We start from the raw sequence: 19248 nt of genomic DNA, 5'->3' as shown, positions 1-19248 counted from the left end.
CTTGTGTGAAAGCTTTGCATCCACTCAGATGGAATGTTGTATCTGGCAATACTCAAAAGAAACCCCAAACTTGTCCAGTGATGAGATTATAAGAATGGTGTCCTGAGTTGCAAATAACCAGTAGCAAAGCCGCCAGAAACAAACGAGACAAGCCTTTGCAGTATTATGATTTTTTTTACCAAATCATTGTGGACATGAGTTATAATCTCTGATTGTTCACCGCTTGAGTTGTGATAAGAGTGTCACTTAGCTTTACACCAGCACTATCCAAAAGCAAATCCTAGATTCAATACTTTACAACAACCAGCGTAACCAATTTGATATATATACCATTAGTCTCATTCAGATCATTCGACAATGTTAACTTGAATTCTCATTGCTTTTCTGCTTACGCAAAAGATTGGTTCTACTCTTGATCTCAGAGTATACTGCTCCAAAAAAAAATGACACATCAACCAGAGCTTCTTTTCAACTCAAATTCCCGGTTCATGTCCTAAACCGATCGAAACATCCACAACTACAACTCAGAAGCTAAGCTCATCGTCACTATCATCATCACTATCACTCAACGCAAAATCCCCCTCATCTTCCGAAAACGCAGACACACTAAACCTCCCAAACCCATCACTCTCCACCCTCATCTCCTCCCTCTCATCCTCATCATACGCCAACGAAAACAACCCATCCCCCTCCTCCTCCTCCTCCCCCTCCTCATCAAACCGCCGTCTCTTCTCCGGCACCAAATCCTTCTCCCCAATCTCCCCATTCTCCACCCCCATCCAAGGCACCCACAAATCAGCCTGCCGCCCCAACACACCATCCCTATCACTCACCACAACCGTCCCGAGATCAGCCTCCCTCGCCTTCCTCAACATATCCGAAAAGTCCTTATCATCCGACACCAAAACCAACCAGTCAATCCCACGCGTCATCGAATGCTGTATCTGCCTCTTCACCGCCCAATCCGCCGCCTGCGGCTTATCCTCCACCGTCTTCACGTAAACCCCCGCTCTCCTCAGCTCGGCCTCGAGCCCGTACCCGACTTTCGGCGTGAGCAGCCTCCTCGCCGCCTCGTTGTACTTCTCGTTCCCGGAGACGTAACGCTCCTTAAACTTCTGACGCTTCTTCCCTTTCAACGACCTCATGCGGTTCACCTTCTTCTGCCTCTCCCTCTCGTGAAGCTGCTTGAAATGCTTCTTCAGATCAAGATTCGTCCTGCACTTCCGTCCGCACACGCCGCAGACGTACGGCTCCTCCGGGACCACTTCGCCTTTCCTCTCCGCGAAGTCGAGGCTCCTCCTCGATCGCCGCTCCTCGACGACCCAGTGAGGTAAGTGGATGAAAGCGTGGCGGTTCGCGTAGGCCGAGATCTCGACGACTCGGCCGAGGTGCTCCGCGACTCGCCGGAGCTCCGTCGCGGCCTCGAAAGGAGGCCCGCGGGGAGGTTTGTTGTCGAGGTCCCACAAGACGACTACTTTCTTCTCCTTGGGAGCGAAGACTCCTTCTTTGTTCCTCACCATGTCGATTTCGGAGGAAGAAGCTGATTTGAGGCATGATTTGATCCGGAGATGAGGGAACCCGGCGAAGCTAAGGTTTCGGAGTTTTGTATCGGAGAGGGGAAAGAAGTGAGATTTGTGAGGAAGGTAAGGTTTTGGATAAAGGGTGTCAATTGAATTGCAGAATAAACTCATTGGGATGTCGAATTTTTGGGGAGAGTTGTTAGGTGTCGTGGACGCAATTTTCAGAGATGGTGTTTTCTGAGCAAGTTTGGATGTTGAGGAAGACGACTGATATGCGGATATACTGAGTTACAGAAGTTTATCCTTTTATTTGTGTTAGATTTGAAGTTTATTGTTTGAGAGCCTCCACTGGAGCCAGAAGGTCTTGGTAAAGACTTTTTTTTTAAATTGCAATTTAGTCTGATCAGCTGGTTTAGATATTTTGCTGTGATTTAGGGATTTCATGGTTTAGGGAAATAAATTGTAGGGAATGATTTGGGTTTGGCTGGATAAGTTTTTTTTTTTTTTTTGGTAAAATGTTAAAATATTATACCAAGTTTTCAATTTTTTACAGAAATTACATAGACACTAGTAGCGGGATGCAGTAAATAAACTAAACACAACCTACAACGATAAAGACCTCAACTCCTAACAATGGCCTAACCGGCACAATACCCAGCAAGCAACGAAACAGAGTCAGACCAAAGAACCGGAAGCGATCGGGGAAGGGAATCGGGCACCGCGAGCTACCGAGCTGGATAAGTTGTTTAAAACAAATTACAAGTATCCGCTCACTAATTAATTTTAGTCAAAACATAAAAATCTAAATATTTGATCAAATACCAAAAATCTACATCAAATATTCAAATAAGTATTTAAACTATTTATTCATATAATAAATCACTATTTTATATATTTTTGAAATTCTAAAATATTTTAGATAATTATTTGGTGTTGAATATTTTTTATTGGATTTTATTCAAGTTCAGGTAAAACCCAAAAACTTGAATTTTAAATATCATAAAACAAAACCTATGCGGATATTTCTTCAGATTCAGTTTGGTTTAATTCTATTCAGATCGGTTTGGTTCGGATTTTTGGGTTCTGTCTTTTGTCTACCCAAAAACAAAACAAAGAAAAAACTCATTTGACCACACAAAGAAAACGTAGCATGGAATCATTTGTAACTCCAGAGACAATCTCCTTCATGATTCTCCGGCGAATCATCCATCCATAGATCCGTCATTCTTGGTGGACTCATCAGCATCCCTTCCGCCATCTCCGTAAACAAACTCGGCATATTCAACATCGCTTCCTCGTCCATAAACTCCAACGAAGAATACAACGCTTCTTCTTCTTCTTCCTCCTCCTCCTTTCCGGGTTGCTTCATCTCTGCTGCTCTCGCGGCAGCAGCTCTTATATCCTTGGCAGAGTTCGAAGCCGGAGCCACATAACTCAAAACCAAACCGGGAAAATTCAAAACTGACTCCGAGCCTTTCAGAGCTAGCGACGCCACGTCGTAAGCGGCAGCTGCCATCTCCGGCACCGGATAAGTCCCGAGCCATATTCGCGTCGTTTTACGCGGCTCTCGAATCTCAGATACCCATTTCCCGTTCCGTAGCCGGATTCCCCTGAAAAATGAGTGCCGGCCGGATGTTCTAGTCGCCGTTATTCTCGCCGGCGATGGGGATGGGGAAGAAGATGAGCCTGGAGATGTTTGGGGAGACTGATCAGAAGATTTTGAAGGCAATGCGATGGAAGGTACATTAAACGTTTGTTTATTCCCCGTGGTCGGAGAATCACTACTGTTTGACATAAGAAAAGCTTAACTTGTGTAAAATGTGTCTGTGTGTTTGTCTATTTATACATGTGTTCTTGGAGGAGAGAGAGAATATCTGTTGGGAAATCTTAACAGCATTCTTTTTTTTTTTGTTGGATGATGGTAGCTGTCTACACATAAATACAATTTATGTTTATATGGTCGTATAAAGAGAAATTGCATTTTACCTTTTTTGGTCAATCAAAGTTTTTTTGTAAGAATACCTTATTCTTCAGAGAAAATGTTCGCAACGTATGATAAGTTGATAACAAAAGCAATCCAACTAAGAAAATTGTTGTCATATTATCTAACCAGAAAACAAAAATAAGACAATTATAAGCAAACATCACACTTAAAAGACCAAGAAGTAGAAAAATCTTGCAAGTTTGACGCTAAAGGTTAGTTGATGTAATAGGCCGATTATCCACATACTCATTTACGAGAAGCGAGTTCAAATGGACTAATCAAGCCTAATTTCGGCTGCTGACATACTTATATCAAATGTATTTGGGGGAAATCAATCTTCATTTTCACACATCAAAACTTCGTGTTTTGTAGCCTTGTTCTTCACCCTTCACAAAAAGAAATTGATCTTTTTCATCGACTTCTTACTGCTTCAAAACTAAGGTATGTCACTTGACTCTTCATGATCTTTATAGTGGAGAGCTTTTATGCATTTTTCTCAAAATCATGAAAATGAAAATCAGCTTTAGATGTGTATTTGGATGAACTAGTTTTGGATATGGTTGTCTTTTAAAGTTTAGACATCTTGATATAATGCAAATACAATACGATGTTTTAAAGATTTATCTCGTAACAACATTGTCTTATGAATCATCAATTAACGTTGGAAATCATGTTCTAACAACTATAAGAGTCGTCATCTTCATTTGATCAAATGTACAAGCTCTCAAATTTGCAAGAAACTGGCTATGTGGCTTTGAAGAGATTAGTAAGTTTAAGAATTTTAGTAACTTGGTTTGCTTAAGATGTTTTGTTTACTCAGTGGGTTATATTTTCATGTTGATGATAGGTGAATCCGAGTTATTTGAGGAAGATAAAGAAGGAGAAGAACGTGGAAGAAAGAAGATATGAGTAAAGGTGATTCTTCTACTTCTCTTTGTAAATCTTAGGTTTTTTTATGATTCATATTTTGAATTTGATTAGTTGTGATTTTGGTTTCTAAAATCAAAAATTTCTAACGAATCTTCAACATTTAAGGTGATAATATCAAATGTTTGCTTTATGTAGATGATAAATATCCGACTAAACTTATATCTATGAAATTTCATCACTTGAATCTTTAAATATAAAAATCTAGCATCTTTCTGTTACCAAAATTCAATGATGAAGAATATGATTTTTATTGAGTTTAACTTTTTGATTTTAAATATTTGATTTTTATATAATAGAAAAAAATATTAACTTAGAAAACATAAAATGAATTTATTTTTAAAATAGTATTTCCAAAATAAAATGTTAAGAGCTTATGATTTTTACTAAGTTCGACTTTTAGATCTTAAATTTTGAATTTTTTATATAATATAAGAAATATGTTCCATTTAAATATAAAATAATTTTACTTTTGAATCTTATTTAACATGTTTTCTTACAAAATTTGACATGAAGTTTTTAATACTTTAATTTACCTACAATTACAATAATGTATAGCAAATAAAGAATTTACATTTTCTGATGTAAAATTATTTTCTAATTTTGCAATTAAACATATACAAAGAGTAAAGAATACAATGTTTGACAAACTTGCACAAAGTGTTTAAAGTTCTCATTCAATTATTTTTTATGTTGATTCTATTTCTTCGATTTAGTTTTCAAAATTTGGTTTTTACCTCAAATTAGTTTATTATAGATATTTTTCTTTTTTTTTTTTTTGGGGGGGGGGGGGGGGGAGGGGAGGGGAGTAATAACAATTTTACAACTGAATGAAATATTATGAAAACTTCTTCAAAAGAAAGAAAACCATAATTTTCGAAGTTTTGATAAAACTAGCGTTTTCGAAAACCATAACATGTTTTTAAAGTTGTTGTAGATTCCTAAAAACATTATAGCAGTTGAATGAGCAAAAAATGTGAATGATGATTGAATGTGGTTGTGGTGGAGACTTGTAACAAGAGCAACCACATGTCATTATTGAAAGCTTAAACAAAACATTGTCTTTGAACAAATAAAATCGTTTATGACCCTTCCATTTAATTATCTTAATATTAAATAATTTAGAGTATATTGAACTAATCTTTTAAAAAAGAGAGTATAAACAAATCAGTACTTTTGTTGCTGGAAGATAGTGAATGGTGGACACCCTTCGGTATCAACCACACTTTCTACTTTTGCCAAAGATCTGAAATAACTTTAAGCGAGGCTGCGAATAGAACACGTACCCTGCGCGGTTTCCTTTTTTTTTTTTTTGTCATCTCGCGATTTCCTTTATAAGAAACAAAGTAGCAGACGAGGATAGTTTTATTTTTATTTTATAAATTATTTAACGGCATCTTTAAATTCTGATATTTTTAGATTTTTACACATTAAAACCAAATCCATCAGGAGAGATCTCGACTCGAACACTGCACATAAATTTATAATACACAAACAAAACCTAATTTCAAAACCCAAAAATCTGATATCTGAAATAATCGATTCTTACCCGATCAGATATCTGAATATTCATATCTAACTGATTTTCTAAACAAATAATTTGTTAACCAGTTTGAATTATTTTCACAAATAGAGTAATTTTATTCAACCTGTGAAATTGTTAATGTTAACACGTAAAATAAATAATGTCATAACGAAAAACAATTAATGAAGTAATTAGTAAGAATAAATAAAAAGAATGTAAAATGTAATAAAATATTTGAAAAATGTAAATTATGTTTCAAACTTCAGTAATAAATTTTGTCAAATTATTTGAAAAAGACAATAAATGAAATGGTTAAAATTAGTTTAAAAAATAAAGAATATATAAGAAATCACTTTAAAATAGGCAAAAATTATTTTGTACTTCAATATTAATAGAATAGATTAAAACTAATCAAGTCGATCATTAACTTTTTCAATAGAAAACTAAATTAATGAAATAATGAAGGTGCACCAAAATGGCAAAAAGAGAGATAAAAGTAAAAACATGTGGTATTAGTAGAGGTATCCGTGAGCACTTAAGGAAGTTAGCCAAGCGGTTATTATGGGCTTGAGCATATTTTCTGGATCTGAAGATCCAAAGCGGTATACGAAAAATTGGATTTCAAGTCGGATTCAGATATACAAAAATACGGATCGATCCAGATTATATTTGGGATCCAAACAAGTATTTGAATAAATTGGACATATCGATTAGTAAAGTAACTTTCTAACCCTAAATGCTATTCCCACTTCCAATTTCCCTTGATTATTATTACCATCTTTGGTTGTTATTGTGTTAAGATGAATTGGTTTCATTTGATTTGGTGTCTTTAAGATTATTAAGAGTTCTCCATTTTGATTTGAATAAGGTTAATGCTTTAGAGTCAGATGTTTTGGATAGATTCAATAAAATTTTGAAGTTTTGGATATTTCAGATATAACCGATCAGAGCCGGATCCGAGAAGTAATGAACCATATCCGATCCAAAATTTCAAAATACTCAAACGGTATCAATTTCCTAAGTTTCAAAATACCTAAAATCTGAAATATCCGACATGAATCCGATCGATACCGAATGTCGTACCTAGGTCACTAGATGAAATATATGAGGGCTTTACTTTAACAAGGTGATTAGGTGAACAGAGATAGCAAAATTTTTGATTAGTTCTAATCAAAACATTTGGTGACATAGGGAATTAAAGGGAATAGTTAATTCCTACTCATTTCTTAAAAATTACACCATTTATAAGAAATTTTTGTTGCGTTTGATTCCTTGACATTCCTTAAATTTTAAAGAAATATAGAAGAAAAACATTTCTTATCAAAATTGATATGAAACAAAAAGGAATAAATATTCATTTTCATTCATTTTATTTTGTTTCTATTCATTCATTTCCTACTCATTTCATTTCCTATTTTAATGGTCACCAGTTAGATCTTTAATTTCTAATTATCTTCTTGATATAAGTACATCAATTCCGATTTAAAAGTACTGTGTCTTACTTTCTGAACTAAGTTTTTGTTTTTACATTTGATCTACTAGAAACAAGATTAAATGTTGAAAAACTACTCTGATGCTCTTTGTAAATGCAAGAGAAACAAATATAAAATGTAAAAGTAAAAGAAACAAAAAAAAAATTAAATGTACGAGGAAAAAAGCAAATACAGTTTATTGGCAAACATGTAAATTAAACACAAAATTTTGAATTATGCTATTTTAGTGATATGAGTTTTTAAGATAAACTAATTAGGAACTAAACTCTCCATGAACCTAAATTTTATCAGGATAATCTAACTTGGAGCTAAATTCACTGTAAGTGTAAACTTTAATTCATTCACGAATCTTTTCTTAGATTGTTTCTCATGCAACTTTGCGATTGGTTCGTAAACACTTCAAACACATGTCCACTTCATTTTTTGTTTTGGTCCTACATTGTTCACGTGTTTTGTGGTCCATCATGTGTAACTGTCTATGCTTTGAAACCTGTTTTAACGGCCTACAACACGCTTGTTCAGAAAAAAAAATATCTTCACATTGATGTTGAAAATGACTAACCAAAAATAATACAACATACGAACTATGAAGAAAATTAACTTTAAACATTTAATGGTCGAGATATTTTTTCAATTTTAATAAAGATGGCGACGTAGTTGGGAAAGTCTACCTAATGAATTGCGTGGTGATTACGGATTACAAAAATGTTTGTAAAGACCATTTTATCCGAAACAAGTGGGGGGGAGGGGGTTTAAACTGATTGACAATGTGAAAGAATACATTCTCGTCATCCTCCTTCTAAATCACTAACACCCTAATGCAATCTGAAATTTTCTATCTATTTCACATACGACTGAAGTAAAAAGAAAATATCGACTCTATTCGAGATTTGATCACCTCGGTTTCATTTAATTCATAGTAATAACACATCGATTTTGTTATTGGGAACACAAATATCTGACAGTAACATTTAGAGCTGGGATTATGTACACTGGTGTCGGAGGGAAGACCAGAACTTAGTATCAAGAGTGGTCATATTGGCCGGAACTAGCTTTGTCGGTGCTTAGACTTTTTTTTGATTGAACTCGGTGCTTAGACTTAAGGTAGACTAATAAAAAGCTTCACCTTCCTCTTTGAGTTAGTTTTTTTTTGTTGAATGATTGATTCTTTGATGGTATTCTCTTCCAAATTATCTTACGTTGGTTTTGAGGATGGGGTATTCTTCTTTGAAAACTCACTAGATTAAGGGTATGTTTCTTTTGACTATGTAAGACTGTTCTTGATCAAAATTGGCTTGCTTTTAGTGAAACCAATAGCTTTCAGAAGCATTTGGTTATGTTGGTTTTCACATAACCAAATGCTGTTTTAGTGAAAACCAATGGGATATAGCTTCGATGATCTTAGAGCTCCAAAGGAATTGAAAGTCGTTGAAATAGGGAGAGTTTGCATAAAAACCAAACCGAACAAATTAAAGAAGAGTAATGTCTTAGTTCCGTATAAATTTCACAAAACTTAAAAACAAACCGGACCAGACAGAAAATGACGATTATAATTGAGGCTGCTAAAACGTGTAAAGACAAATTCGTCTATAATGTGTTTGATATGGGTCATGGCTTTGAAGAGCCTTGCAACTTGCAAGAGATACACTCTTATTAATTCTTCTAATGAGAGTTATATGATCAGTATCGCAAGTTTGTGTGATGAACCAAAACAGTTCTCTTTTTTTTGAACCAAAACAGTTCATGATAGGAAAAAAGAAGCATACCGTTCCAAATACAAAAAGTATAAACAATCTAAAACTGAGGATATCTGATTCTTCCATATGCTAGATTTTGATCAAGTACAATGACACTGCAACAACTTCTTTTTTTTTTTTTTTTGTCATGAACACTGCAACAACTACAAATACAAAAAGTGAGTATTTCTTTTTAATTAATTTGTGTTGTCAAATTGTCGTATTAGACTATTAGTTGCCGGACAAAAGTGTTTTAAATGTTAATTTGACGTCAATAGTTTGGCTATTAGCTGCGTAACATTTATTTGTTACAATATACAGTGAAATAGTCAATTGTGTTTACAAAAAAAAAAGTCAATTACATCCCAAACTCTTATATTTGATTAAAATTTTGAAAGATATAAGTTTATAAATAGATAAAAATGTATATATTGCATATTAAAAACAACTTTCAGTTAATATCATTTAGGATTCATATTTTTAAATGCTTACACAAAAAAAAAAACTTGCAATACTTATTTAAAGTCAAAAAGGGCCAAAAATATCAGTTTCTCACATTCATTATCTCTCGCGAGGCTCGAAGAAAGCCAAAAAACAAATCTAAAGGGCCTTCTTCTTCTTCGTCCTCTTCTAGGGTTTCGACTGTCGACGGCCGGTAAGGGCTTTTCAACCTCTCGCTAAAGGTAAAACTGAAATAGATTTCACCATCTGATGAAGTTCAGTATCTCTCTTTTCAAATTCAATTTGCTAAGATTTGATATCAGATCTGAGGTTTTATCATCTGCTACAAAGATGAATACTTTAGAAGTAAACTTGGTTCTTTGGAAGTAATATTATTTTGTTGTTGGTTGCTTTTTGCTTGGTAAGATTGTTTAATAAATAGTGTTTCTGTGTAGGAAAGATGAGACCTGTGTTCTGTGGGAACTTTGAGTATGACGCTCGTGAAGGTGATCTTGAGAGGCTTTTCAGAAGATACGGCAAGGTCGACAGGGTTGACATGAAAGCTGGTAAGATGCTTGTTGTTTGTTTCTTATTCTTTGTGCTCTCCTTGGGATGAGATTAAACAAACCACTACAAATCCGATGATGAACAAAGCCAAACTCGATTCCATCAATTCATAAACTCGAATCCGTTCCTTCTTTCCAAGTGTCTTGTTCTCTGCTGCATCCCCCACATCATCACGCATTGAAGCAGACAGAAGAGAAAATATCAAAGTCATTTTAGGGTAAAGAACGCCATACTCAACGTTTTCATTTGGCGCAGGAAATCTTTTTCTTGGGATGCCCATTCGCCTTTGATGGACCAATACATACGAAAATATCCATCGTCCCTCATCCGCTATAGCACACTACCTTCCCCATATCCTCGACTTAGTTGTGCATTTCATTCCCCCCCTCATACCAACCTCTCTCTCTCTCTCACAGCAGCTCAAATGTGGAGTATGCACTACCTTATTTCTCTGTTCACGATTCCGTCTATTGATCCTCAACGTTTTCAGTTGTCATATTATTCCCATTGTGCAAGGTCTGTAAACTACTTTATTTGTTACTTAATAGTTTGAAGACTTTTTAGGCTCTAGTGAATGTTCGAAGGAGAACGGTCTTCTTCGTGTTGGATGAGGTTTCTTCTACTTAGGTTTTAGTTTATTTGACTATTCTTATGTTCTGAACCTCTGCTTGTTTTGTTTCTTTCTCCAGGGTTTGCTTTTGTCTATATGGAAAACGAAAGGGATGCTGAAGATGCTATCCGAGCGCTTGACCGCTATGAGTATGGCCGTAAGGGACGCAGACTCCGTGTTGAGTGGACTAAGGTAGCAAAATTGACTTATCGTTTCTTTACTACTCTTATAACAGATTTAGTGAATGAATGCTAATTTTTAATGGTTTTTTTGTAGAACGAGCGTGGAGCTCCTACAAGATCAAGTGGTTCAAGGAGATCATCAAGCCTGCGACCTTCCAAGACTCTGTTCGTCATCAACTTCGACGCAGAGAGCACTAGGACTCGTGACTTGGAGAGACACTTCGAGCCGTATGGAAAAATCGTTAACGTTAGGATCAGAAGGAACTTCGCATTTATCCAATACGAGTTGCAAGAAGACGCCACCAGAGCACTGGAGGCTACGAATTCGAGTAAGCTGATGGACAAGGTGATCTCAGTGGAGTATGCAATGAAGGATGATGATGCGAGAGGAAACGGATACAGTCCCGAGAGGCGTCGTGATAGGTCGCCCGATAGGAGAAGGCGATCACCCAGTCCTTACAGAAGAGAAAGAGGCAGTCCTGACTATGGACGAGGCGCTAGTCCTGTTGGACACAGAAAGGAGAGGACTAGCCCTGATTACGGCAGGGGAAGACGCAGCCCGAGTCCTTACAGGAGAGCCAGAGTTAGCCCTGACTACAAGAGGGATGATCGCAGGAGGGAGAGGGAGGCTAGCCCTGACTACAAGAGAGATGACCGTAGGAGGGAGGAGGCTAGTCCTGATTACAAGAGAGATGACCGTAGGAGGGAGAAGGAGGCTAGCCCAGAGAATGGAGCTGTGAGGGACCGTAGTCCAAGAAACGGACGTGGTGAAAGCAGGAGCCCTCCTCCGTATGAGAAGCGGAGGGAGAGGTCAAGGTCTAAGTCTAGCCCTGAGAATGGTCAAGTCGAAAGCCCGGGACCGATAATGGAAGAAGAAGAGGCTGGAAGAGGATATGATGGTGCAGAAAGCCCCATACGCGAGAGGTACACCATCGCAAAACTATCTTAAAATTACTTTTTTTTTTGTTATCAATACCATACTTTAACACTCTTTGTTGCTTTGAACTGAATCAGCCACTCTCGTTCGCCTCCAGCAGAAGAATGATGTATGGACCAAACAGATGATGATGTCTCTCTCGCAAAGTAGCTGTTGTGTGAAGTCTTTGCTATGTTATCTTTAGTTTTAGTGTGTGTTATTTTGAGTCTTTGTTCAAGTGCTCTTGCAAACTTCATTTACATTTTGTTGGACTCCTTCGAATTCGATTATTGTAGCACTGGTGAAAACTGCACTTTCCTTGGGATCACTATTTCTCAGTAGATGGTTTTATAAGCTCTTCTTGTGTATGTTTAAAAATCCCTGACATGGTGACGTAGACACTATCATATTGGCCTGGCCCATTAGGCCAGTAACCCAAGTGGGGATTCAAACCCTGATGAGCCGAGTGAAAATCAGACAGAAGTTCAGTTTAGCCATTAAAGATAGGACTTTGCCAGTGTTAAACGTAATTTTGCGTGTGTTTAACTCTCAAATATGATTTGACATTACATATATAACATGTTTCAGCGTTTGACAATGTATTTTACAGAATGCTAAAGGAAAGAAGCTAATGGTTAGGGGGGTTTAATTAGAAAATTGTAATTCAAATATACAATTGAAACCGTATAACGTAACATGGGATTTGTGGAGGAATTTTATTTTCTATTTATTGGAGGAATTGTTGGGGGTTAAATACGCACCTTTGAACCAATATAGTGAAAATAGAATAATAAAATTGTGGTGCTAGTGTCATATATTATAATGTGATGGGTAACTAACTAAAGATGAGGATGAAAATAGTCGAATATAAAGTTAGGCAGAAACATTACAACAAGTGAGAGGTGCTGCAAAGAGTGAGTGGGAGGGTGGTTACTTATTAGGCTAAAATTACTAGAAAAAGTAAAGAAAAAGAGAGTGTCTCTATTCTTGAGACATGAGAGTCTAGAAACGCAACTCCAACACATTATTATCGATCACATGCAAATTCAAGCAGCGAACGCAATCAACTATTCTATCTTAAAAGGATGTTTGTGATAGGTACGTCAACGCTTAGCTTGTTCTCACCAATCCGTTTTCATGTCCAAGAAACATGTAGAGGTAATGTCACCAAATAGTCCACGATATTTAAGAAATTTTAATCAAACAAGAAAATTTTGAAAATTGGAAATTGACATCTAATTATATTGTCTCTTTCTCTTGAAATCTCTCATTTTGGAGACATTGCCTCCACTTCTCGCACTCGCTCGATAGTTTCAAATTTCGCACTATTAGTTGTGGTATTATCTTTTTTTTTTTTTTTTTGGTCAAGTTGTGGTATTATCATATTTGGTTTGTGCTCTATGTAAATCTGATGGCAGTGTGTTAGTCGAGGTGGCCGGTTGCTCCGACCGCTTGGTTCCTGCGAGCCTTTTTGGCTCTAGGTTTCCTTTTTTTTTGTCAGCACTCTAGGTTTCCTATTTTGTAACCATTTGCATTTTTTATTTATTGGTAAAATTGGATTCAATAGAGAATATCGATTGAAGGTATTTTGTTTTCCTTTATATTAAAACAAAACCTCCAAAATTAAATAAAAGCTTTTTATACAACTATTTTTTCATAGCTTTTGAATCTGAAATTATATTTGATTTGAGACTAGCAGATACAAATCATTATGTTGTGAATAAATGCGAATCAAACTCGAAGAAAAAAAAAGAGCAAAACGTTGGCAGATACATGTTTTAGAGTTTGTATATTATTATGTGAATTAATAACTATACAATCTTTAGACCTATATTTATAACAATTTTAAAACTCGATTTTCTTATTCTTTTAGGAATACACCCGGCCCAACGAATGCTCTGAATTTTTACTGGTGCACTATGATTTAAAACAAATCCAGATGTAACACATTATTTTGTATCACTCTTTCTGTTTCACAAAAAATGTCAGTTTAACATTTTCACATAAATTAAAAGATGATCTAAATATATTTATATTGTTATTAATTATACATAATTAACCAATATTATTTGGGGTAAATAAAATTATTTATAAGATCAGTGCATTTTAAAAATTAGTATCAAGTTTAAAATAAATATAAATTGTATTAGAATGGTAAATAAATTGTTTAACAAGAAAAAAATGACAAAAATCTCAAAATAACAATCTTTGTAAAACAAAATGAGTAACATTTTACATTAAAAATAGAACAAAAACTTTGGATGATATACACAAAATATATGAGGTGATAACTCTAAACATAAAATTATTGAGAGGGGAGACTGTATGTTTCCCTGCTTCAAATTGAATAGTGATTGTTCCACTTCGCCAACTACTTATTAGATGCACTGAGCATTATAAAAATAAATAAATGGAATTTAAATGTGAAATGTGATGTTAGGGAAATGTCGACCGTTTGATGTGAAAGCCGTCAAAATGAGTGAAGCCCCCCTTGACAACAATTCCAATCTTTGTTGCTTTTGCTCCAACAACGCTTCTTACTTTTGACTTACTCAATTTCGATTTTTTTCGGCTATAAAGAAAAACTCTTCTTTTGTCTCTTCTTTGTACAACTATAGTAATATATATATAATTTATGATCTATTTAGCGATGATTATCTTAAGTAAATGAAGAAAAAAGTATCTGTCATAGATTACACCTAATAGCATTCCATTAAATCTTATCTGAGCTGTAAAGATGGGTTAAGGAAGATGTTAAACTATATTATCAAACATAGTTATCTCGCTAACTTTTTTTGTTGTAAACTATTTTTCTCGGCAACTTTATTCATTGATGAAGTCCTACACGCGTTTTAGATACCAGTTGAAATTTATAATGTTCAGTCAACAGATCCCATGACTAATCTTGGTAGTGTCCACCTGTATTTCTTACGGTTTAGCCTCTGAAAGCTTATGCCATAGAATGACTAGTGAGCGTGTTCAAACTATAATAAAAGCACATCATCAATCTACTAAAACTAGCTCTTTATATTATATGACTATTCCATAACTTTTTCCACCGAGTATTCTCAATTTTTCTTTTACTATTTGACTATTTATCTTACATACAAGTCAAGTCAAAATAATTTGTTGTTTTTTGTTATAGTTTGCTTCCTCATGGTGAACTACATTGATATGTATGTATATATATTTATCTTTCATACATTGAACCAAATAGATGTAGAGCCATATTTAAAAACTAACTGAATAAAACTAAAACACTAAGCTTATATTTTATTTTATTGATATCACACAAATTTTGTAGATTTTTTTTCCTCATTTTCTCCGTAAAATTTAGATAACTGGATCTCTGTTTTTGTCTTTCATTGTATCATAATTTATTTTTGTTTTTACTTTTCTTTTTTTTTTCAAACTATTTTAGTTCTCATATGATCCATTGATTATATTTATCTTGATGGGAGCAACACGTGTGATTCTCTAGCACATAAATTTCAGAGGAAGATCTTACTGAAAGGCGTTTTATATATATATTTGATTCAGTGTACTTTATGAAATCATAAAAAAAGAGCAGAAATAGGCATATATGCTTTTTATACACGTATTGACTTTGTTTGTCAGCATATGGACAATATATTATTTTGTAGCAACCAAGTACAAAAGAAGACAATATATATAGGACAAGAAGGTACGGCAGAAAAACATACACAGCGTCGACGAAATGCCATCGTCGACAAGATAAACATGACCACCTCCCTTTTTCATAAAAAAAATTAAAACTAGATGCCAAACTTTAATGTAAACATTTTATATATATGTAAATTTCCAAGAACTTATATTGGTTGTTCATTTATATATGTTCAAATAAGGACAAAATCCATTTGCAAAACATCACAATGAGAAAGAGAATTCAAATATGAAAAGGAAATTGGGTTTGAGCACATGTTGTTCCCAACAGTTTGTGCTATGTCCTTTTTATTCAATGCGTTATACAACGTGTAAATTAAATTCGATGGACCGAAATGCTTATACTCGTATTACTTATCAAAAGAAGTTTATCAAAGGATGCCAAAAAAAAAGAGAAGTTTATCAAATGGAGACTTTTTTGCTGTCAAAATTTTATTCCCGTATACTAAAAGACAGTGAGCACTCAGAAAAATAATAATAATCAAAAGATAAGATATGTTCGATAATACAATCACTACAAGAGTTTTATTTTTGATCATTTATTCATCAGAATTCATTTAAAGTATAGCGAAATTGTTATAAAATAAATAAAATAAAAATATAACTTAAAGTAAAATTTCTATCGATTACTCTTTAAGGGGATACATCATGTACGACTTTTAAGAATTTATACATTGGCAAATATATATATTCATATAGTAATTTAGAAATATTTTTTGCGCAAACCTTAATTTCATTAATTAAAATATGCAATACAAAAAAAATGAAATAAGACATAAAACAGTAGACACTAAGATAGATAAATCTTCATGATCAAATGGCAATGGATTTGAGATGGAATCTGAATGCCTCAAAAAGCTTTACGGTAAAGCCAGAAAATGCAATACTAGTTATTTTAAGTTAAGACGTTGGACACACCAACCTCCATTTACGGAGTTCAACGAAATGAATCCGAATCCAATTGATCTAAAATTTGTAATTAGTTACTTGAATATACTTAGATAACATCAGCATGCAGCATTTGATATATATGAATAATTTTTAAAATTAATTCTTAATAGTGTATAGGAACGTAGCAGCATAATTGTTTTTTTTTTGTTCTTGTCCCATATTACAAGTTCTCTCTTCCTTTATTGCTTTTGGTCCCAAAACAAAATTCCATTATTTTCTCCAGTGTTGAACAGTATTTTGCCTGAACACTGTATTTCCTGGTCAACGTCCAACCAGCCAATATCAATTAAGATATTAACTAACTTCCATATCTTAATTGATTAACATTTTCTTTGTATATAACTCTTCCTGTATTTCTCTTTCCGACAAAAAAAACTTACGATTAAATTACAAAAACCAAACAAGTAACAAGAAACGACGAAAGAAAAACACTATGGGACCAAAATTTATGTGAAAAAGAATTCACAAAAAGTGTTATATTGCACCTTTTATTTTTATTTTATTATTTATTCATACCTTTTTGAGTGGTCATATAACTCCGAACTCCATTTGGCCCTTGACCCTAATTCAACTGATGGGGCGCACCGCGTAAATTTGCGACTTTGAAAAGTTAAGACATATATGAACATGAAATGATGTAGAGTGGAGAGAAGAAGTTTCTATTGAATAGGTTTACTTCCCACTCGTCTAGTGGTATGTTAAACATGAGAATTTGACCCGTCCCTTGTTCTGTTTGTTACCATGTTCCGTGTTATTTAAGTTATATAATTCCAATCAAGCGTGTGTGAATAGTTTTTGACTAAAAACAAGAAAAAAAGTTCAAAATCGGAACACAAATGAATGCTACACACTTTTTCTCTCTCTATATAAACCAATCTTCTTCACACCCAAAAATCACCATCTCTTACTTTCTCTCTCTATATTCTCTCTCTCAGACATTTGACTAACAAACAGAATGTATAAATCAAGTTCTGTCAGAGATGAAGGTACAATACCTTTATTACCAAAACTCTCTCCTCATGAGAAACTGCATTTAAATAAAAACTACTCTGCTCCTCTCACCCACTTCACAAACGAAGCAATCTCAATAGCAAGAATCTCTCTCCCATTAGTCTTCACAGGTCTCCTCCTCTACTTCCGCTCCTTCGTCTCTCTGTACTTCCTCGGCGGCCTCGGCCGCCCAACTCTCGCCGGAGGCTCCCTAGCACTCGCATTCGCCAACATAACCGGTTACTCTCTCTTCTCCGGTTTAACCATGGGCGTCGAATCAATCTGCTCTCAAGCCTTCGGCGCAAAACGCTATAACCTCGTCACAGCCACTATCCGGCGAGGAATCCTCCTCCTCCTCCTCACATCTCTCCCCGTTTCACTTCTTTGGATCAACATCGAGAAGATTCTTGAAATTCTGAAACAGGACAAGGATCTTGCCTCTGAAGCTCACATCTTTCTTCTTTACTCTGTTCCTGACCTCGTCGCTCAATCTTTCTTACACCCTTTGAGAGTTTACCTTAGGACGCAAGCAAAGACTCTTCCTTTATCAGTCTGCACGGCCGTCGCGAGTGTTCTCCACTTGCCCATCACGTTTCTCTTTGTCTCGTATCTCGGGTTTGGTATTAAAGGCATCGCCGTGAGTGGGGTCGTCTCAAACTTCAACCTTGTCGTGTTTCTCTTCATCTACATCCGTTTCTTGGAAGACAAGGTAGGTCTCAACGAGGAGGTTTTAGTAGAGGAGGAGGTTGAAGATAGTGTAAGAGAATGGAAGAAGCTGATCAATCTCGCGTTACCGAGCTGCGTATCGGTTTGTCTCGAGTGGTGGTGCTACGAGATTATGATTCTGCTTTGTGGGTTTCTCATAAACCCTAAAGCAACCGTTGCTTCGATGGGGATACTCATCCAAATCACTTCTCTCGTCTACATTTTCCCTAGCTCTTTAAGCTTCGGTGTCTCGACACGTGTCGGGAACGAACTGGGCTCGGACCGACCAATGAGAGCGAGGAGAGCGGCCGTTGTCGGGCTCGGTCTCAGCATCGCCCTAGGGTTCACTGCCCTCACGTTCACCGTCTCGGTCAGAAACATGTGGGCGAGGCTTTTCACGGATGATGAGGAGATCATTAAGTTGACTTCGATGGTACTCCCCATCGTTGGCCTTTGCGAGCTTGGGAACTGCCCTCAGACGACGGGATGCGGCGTTCTTAGAGGGTCGGCGAGGCCGAGGATCGGGGCTAATGTTAACATGGCGGCGTTTTATGTGGTTGGGATGCCGGTGGGAATGGTTCTGGCGTTTTGGTTTGGGTTTGGTTTCAAGGGACTTTGGCTAGGGATGCTCGCGGCGCAGATGTCGTGTGTGGGTGGTATGATGGTGGCGACGTGTAGGACTGACTGGGAACTGGAGGCCGTAAGGGCTAAGGAGCTCACGGCTGTGGATGGAGGAAGCAGTGGCGATGGTGTAGATGTGGAGGTTGGGAAGGTTGATAATTAGGGATGATGAGACTTAATTCTTTAGGAGTGATATAGAAGATTGATCTGTTTCATGACTTTCTTTCGAATTAACTGATAACTTTGTTCTTTAATTGGATGGAAAGCATTAAATGATTATTAATGTAAGTTTTGTATGATAATGGTATCATGCCAGAGATTTTTGGTCGTTACAAAATTTGGTGTATGCTTGCAGTTGTCAACTTTAACATCAATCACTAAAAACATTTTTTTTTC

General features: G+C 35.7%; 4 protein-coding genes across 11 annotated transcripts; 2 read left to right on the top strand and 2 right to left on the bottom strand.

Moving 5' to 3' along the window:
* Nucleotides 1-266: 266 nt before the first annotated feature.
* Nucleotides 267-1923, bottom strand: LOC103857156. The gene has a single exon (XM_009134322.3). It carries the CDS (start codon nucleotides 1689-1691, stop codon nucleotides 525-527), a length of 1167 nt encoding a protein of 388 aa, XP_009132570.2. The 5' UTR covers nucleotides 1692-1923; the 3' UTR covers nucleotides 267-524.
* Nucleotides 1924-2031: 108 nt separating this feature from the next.
* On the bottom strand, nucleotides 2032-5203 carry LOC103857155 (ethylene-responsive transcription factor ERF025-like). The gene has a single exon (XM_033288204.1). The coding sequence runs from the start codon at nucleotides 3313-3315 to the stop codon at nucleotides 2677-2679; it is 639 nt and encodes a 212-aa protein (XP_033144095.1). The 5' UTR covers nucleotides 3316-5203; the 3' UTR covers nucleotides 2032-2676.
* Nucleotides 5204-9703: 4500 nt separating this feature from the next.
* LOC103857154 (serine/arginine-rich splicing factor RS41) lies at nucleotides 9704-12258 on the top strand. 8 transcript variants are annotated; one of them, XM_009134319.3, is made up of 6 exons: nucleotides 9704-9868; nucleotides 10082-10192; nucleotides 10883-10995; nucleotides 11080-11655; nucleotides 11698-11909; nucleotides 12000-12258. In XM_009134319.3, the coding sequence occupies exons 2-6, from the start codon at nucleotides 10087-10089 to the stop codon at nucleotides 12028-12030; spliced, it is 1038 nt and encodes a 345-aa protein (XP_009132567.1). In that variant the 5' UTR covers nucleotides 9704-9868; nucleotides 10082-10086; the 3' UTR covers nucleotides 12031-12258. The 8 variants fall into 8 exon arrangements, with proteins under 8 accessions (XP_009132567.1, XP_009132562.1, XP_009132568.1 ...); XM_009134320.3 differs by adding an exon at nucleotides 10449-10709 and having other exon boundaries at nucleotides 9729-9868; nucleotides 11080-11909; XM_033288195.1 differs by adding an exon at nucleotides 10449-10805 and having other exon boundaries at nucleotides 9729-9868; nucleotides 11080-11909.
* Nucleotides 12259-12494: 236 nt separating this feature from the next.
* LOC103857153 (protein DETOXIFICATION 50) lies at nucleotides 12495-19200 on the top strand. Its single transcript, XM_009134313.3, has one exon. The coding sequence runs from the start codon at nucleotides 17492-17494 to the stop codon at nucleotides 19013-19015; it is 1524 nt and encodes a 507-aa protein (XP_009132561.1). The 5' UTR covers nucleotides 12495-17491; the 3' UTR covers nucleotides 19016-19200.
* The last annotated feature ends 48 nt before the right edge of the window (nucleotides 19201-19248 follow it).

The sequence above is a fragment of the Brassica rapa genome, chromosome A03 (genome assembly GCF_000309985.2).
Source record: "Brassica rapa cultivar Chiifu-401-42 chromosome A03, CAAS_Brap_v3.01, whole genome shotgun sequence".
NCBI classification, from domain to species: domain Eukaryota; kingdom Viridiplantae; phylum Streptophyta; class Magnoliopsida; order Brassicales; family Brassicaceae; genus Brassica; species Brassica rapa.
This window is presented reverse-complemented; position numbering and strand designations above follow the sequence as displayed.